General features: G+C 35.7%; 1 protein-coding gene across 1 annotated transcript; it reads left to right on the forward strand.

Annotated features, from left to right (window-relative positions):
- Positions 1-1,083: 1,083 nt before the first annotated feature.
- Positions 1,084-2,697, forward strand: LOC139898126 (uncharacterized). Its single transcript, XM_071880833.1, has one exon. It carries the CDS (start codon positions 1,189-1,191, stop codon positions 2,584-2,586), a length of 1,398 nt encoding a protein of 465 aa, XP_071736934.1. The 5' UTR covers positions 1,084-1,188; the 3' UTR covers positions 2,587-2,697.
- The last annotated feature ends 741 nt before the right edge of the window (positions 2,698-3,438 follow it).

Below are 3,438 nucleotides of genomic sequence, written 5' to 3' on the forward strand. Positions count from 1 at the left end.
AATCTCCAAATAAATTTTTTGTTTAATACTTCCTGAGTTCTTGACATAATATTATTTGTGTAAGGTATGTTTTATTCATATTCATAATTTATTTATATCAAATTAATCAATTTAAAATTTAATAAGAAAAGTGTAAAAGTACATGAATAAGTTTAGCCCTCCTAATCGTAAGCTTCAAGTTCCGCCACTGATATAATTAGAAATTCCTCTTAGCTAGTCTCCATCTATTCTAATTCTAAACACAATTATCTAAATGTTAATTGTCAATCGCTATTGTACTTCTGATAATCCACATTAAAAAAGAGACTCTTAATGAGTCATCGTGTCGAGGATAGTTTGGGAGGTGGAAGTGGTTAGAGGAAAGAAACAGCACATGCAAACATCCAAGATGAGTCTTGCTAGGTGGAAATGGACATTTTCAACCAAGACCAGATCAAATACTGATCCTAATAGTCCACGTGGACATGGCTACATTTATCATGTATATGATTAGTTTTAGCCACCCCACGTTAATTTACGCGCATATTTCATACAAATAAATGAAAATTCATTCACTAATAATTATATTTATAGTTAAGTTAGTAATATAATAATAATTATAATTATAATATAAAATATATATACAAATTATAATTTTGTCACGTCCTAACTACCTCCTTTTCTCTTGAGCACAGACTCGTGTGTATATGTGTTGGTGTATGTGGTTTGTTTGGTATAAACGACGTTTAGTACGTGACTAGTCACTGATCTTAGTGTTAATGAAGTTTTGAATTGAATAAAAAATGTTCGGTAGTCTTAATAGTCTAAAAATATATTTCTGTAAATCAATACTCTAGTAAACGTCCATTATAATCCATCACGCTTAATAATAAATCATAAGTCGTTATAGAGTACAAGTTAACATCATACTTATTCAAACAATAATTATTCAATTATTCTCTTTATTTTCCAAACTTTTGTCTAACCATTAAACTATTAAAAATAAAAAAATAAAAAATAAACTATTAATAATCAGATATTTATTTTTTAATTATTAAATTTAAAAAATATATTTGAAGACAAAGACCAACATAAAAGCCCAATTTTCCACTTCCCTATGTTCCTCAAAATTTCCACAACCTCAACACACTGACGCATCCCCCAATCAAACTCTTCATGCTTCACCCTGTTACCTGCTAACATACGCCTATGGAAAACTACTACAATTCCTACCCAGAATCCGGCGGTTCTTCACCACGATCACGTGAAATCGACTTCGATAATCCACCGCCATGGGACGATCAAACAACCGCCACAAACAATAACTATAAAGTCAAACTTATCTGCAGTTATGGCGGTAAAATTCACCCTAGACCTCACGATAACCAGCTAGCTTACGTCGGCGGTGAAACTAAAATCTTAGCCGTTGATCGTACAATCAAATTCAATCATCTCGCTATGAAACTATCAGCCTTATGCGATTCAGACATGAGTTTTAAGTATCAATTGCCTGGTGAAGATCTAGACGCGTTGATTTCCGTCACCAACGATGAAGATCTCGATCACATGATGAATGAATACGATCGATTAAACAGAGCGTCACCTAAACCGGCGAGATTGAGGTTGTTTCTGTTTCCGGTTACTGTTCAAAGTCCGGCTCGTAGTTTCGGATCCACGGAAGGAAGATCGGATCGTGACCGTTTCGTTGAAGCGTTGAATTTGGCTCCTATTCCGTCGGCCGGAAATGCTGATTTCCTGTTCGGTTCAGAGAAAGGTGTTGCTCCGATACCGGTGCCGGTGACGATGCCGGTACCGGTTCCGGTTCCGATTGCTGATCCGTCGGTTCGTCATCATGAACCGGACGTTGGTGTATTAGATGAACGTTCAATTGAATCGGATCGGATCCAGAAACATATTCAGGATCTGAGACGGTTACGAATTACAGAAGATCAACAACAATTACAACAAAATATGTACCGGAGACAAAGTGATGAATATGCGAGAGATTATTACGTACAACGACCGGCGGATAAAGTAGCTACGACGACGTTACCTGGAAGCGTACCGTCGCCGGTGCCAGGATATCAAATCTCCGGCGGATTTACGGCGTCTAATGTTTCATCCGATCAACAACCGGTTTACATGGTACCTGCTCCATCTAATATGTATCACGCGCCTATCTCTAGACCGGTTACCGGTCCGGTCAGCCACGGTCAAGGTCAATCTCAAGGTTACTATGCTTATCAAAGGATGCCGACGGATATGTACCGTGAACCGCCGGTTTATAACGCCATGCAACCGGCACAACCGGTAGCAGCAGCACAACAACCTGTATTCGCTCAACAACAACAAATATCTAAACCGGAAGGGATCAGGATGGTTCAGTCAACGGCTGGGTTGCCAGATGGGAGTTATGGTCAGGTGGCGTATGATAACGGTGTTGGGAGGCATGTTTACTATACTGCGCAAGGAGCTATGATAGCACCACAACAACCGTTGCAACCGAATACACATCAGCATCATCCAGTAATGGGAGTAGTACCTGGAACATCTAGTCAAGATGGGAAGACGATTGCTCCAGCTAAGATATCTCAAGGCTCTATATGATTGTTATGAATTTATCGTATTACGTGATATCGAATAAAAGTCGTGGTATTTAGTGTTTGTGTACGTTATAACGGAATATATATATATATATATATATATATATATATATATATATATATATATATATATATATATATATTTTTTTTTTTTTTTTTTTGGAAAGGCAAACACATACACCATTAACACGAATATTTACAACCACGAATATGCCTCAAGTGAAACTTGAACCCTCAACCTCTTGGTTGGAGGGTCACCATGGTACGGCCAAATGCCCTTTGGTTATATATATATATATATATATATATATATATATATATATATATATATATATATATATATATATATATATATATATATATATATATATATATATATATAGTGGTAGGATCAAGAGAAAAGTAACCATTCGAGAGGAAGCGGGGGGAAGTAAATTTTTTTTTTCCGTTTTTTGAAAAACTTTGTTCACGAACATTATAGATGAGATGAAAATATGAACATTTAGTAGAGACACTTTGTGATAAATGTTTTTATTTTGGCGGGAAAACGCTCGAAGAAGTAATTTATAACAATTATTGTGTTTTTCGAGCGTATTTTGAGGTTTTAGCTATTGAAGTTTAGATATTAGAGTTTATAGGGTTTAGATATTAGGGTTTAGAAATTTAGGGTTTAGGATTTTAGATTTAGGATTTAGATTGAGTTTTTAACACGAACGGTTTAGAGTTTAGGGTTTGGTGTTTTGGGTTTATGGAATAAACTCAAAACACCAAACTCTAAACCCTAAAACCTAAACACTAAACTCTAAATCGGGCTAAAGTTTTCTTCACAAAACATGAAGAAAAAAAAACGTTCATA

The sequence above is a fragment of the Rutidosis leptorrhynchoides genome, chromosome 3, assembly GCF_046630445.1.
Source record: "Rutidosis leptorrhynchoides isolate AG116_Rl617_1_P2 chromosome 3, CSIRO_AGI_Rlap_v1, whole genome shotgun sequence".
Classification (NCBI taxonomy): domain Eukaryota; kingdom Viridiplantae; phylum Streptophyta; class Magnoliopsida; order Asterales; family Asteraceae; genus Rutidosis; species Rutidosis leptorrhynchoides.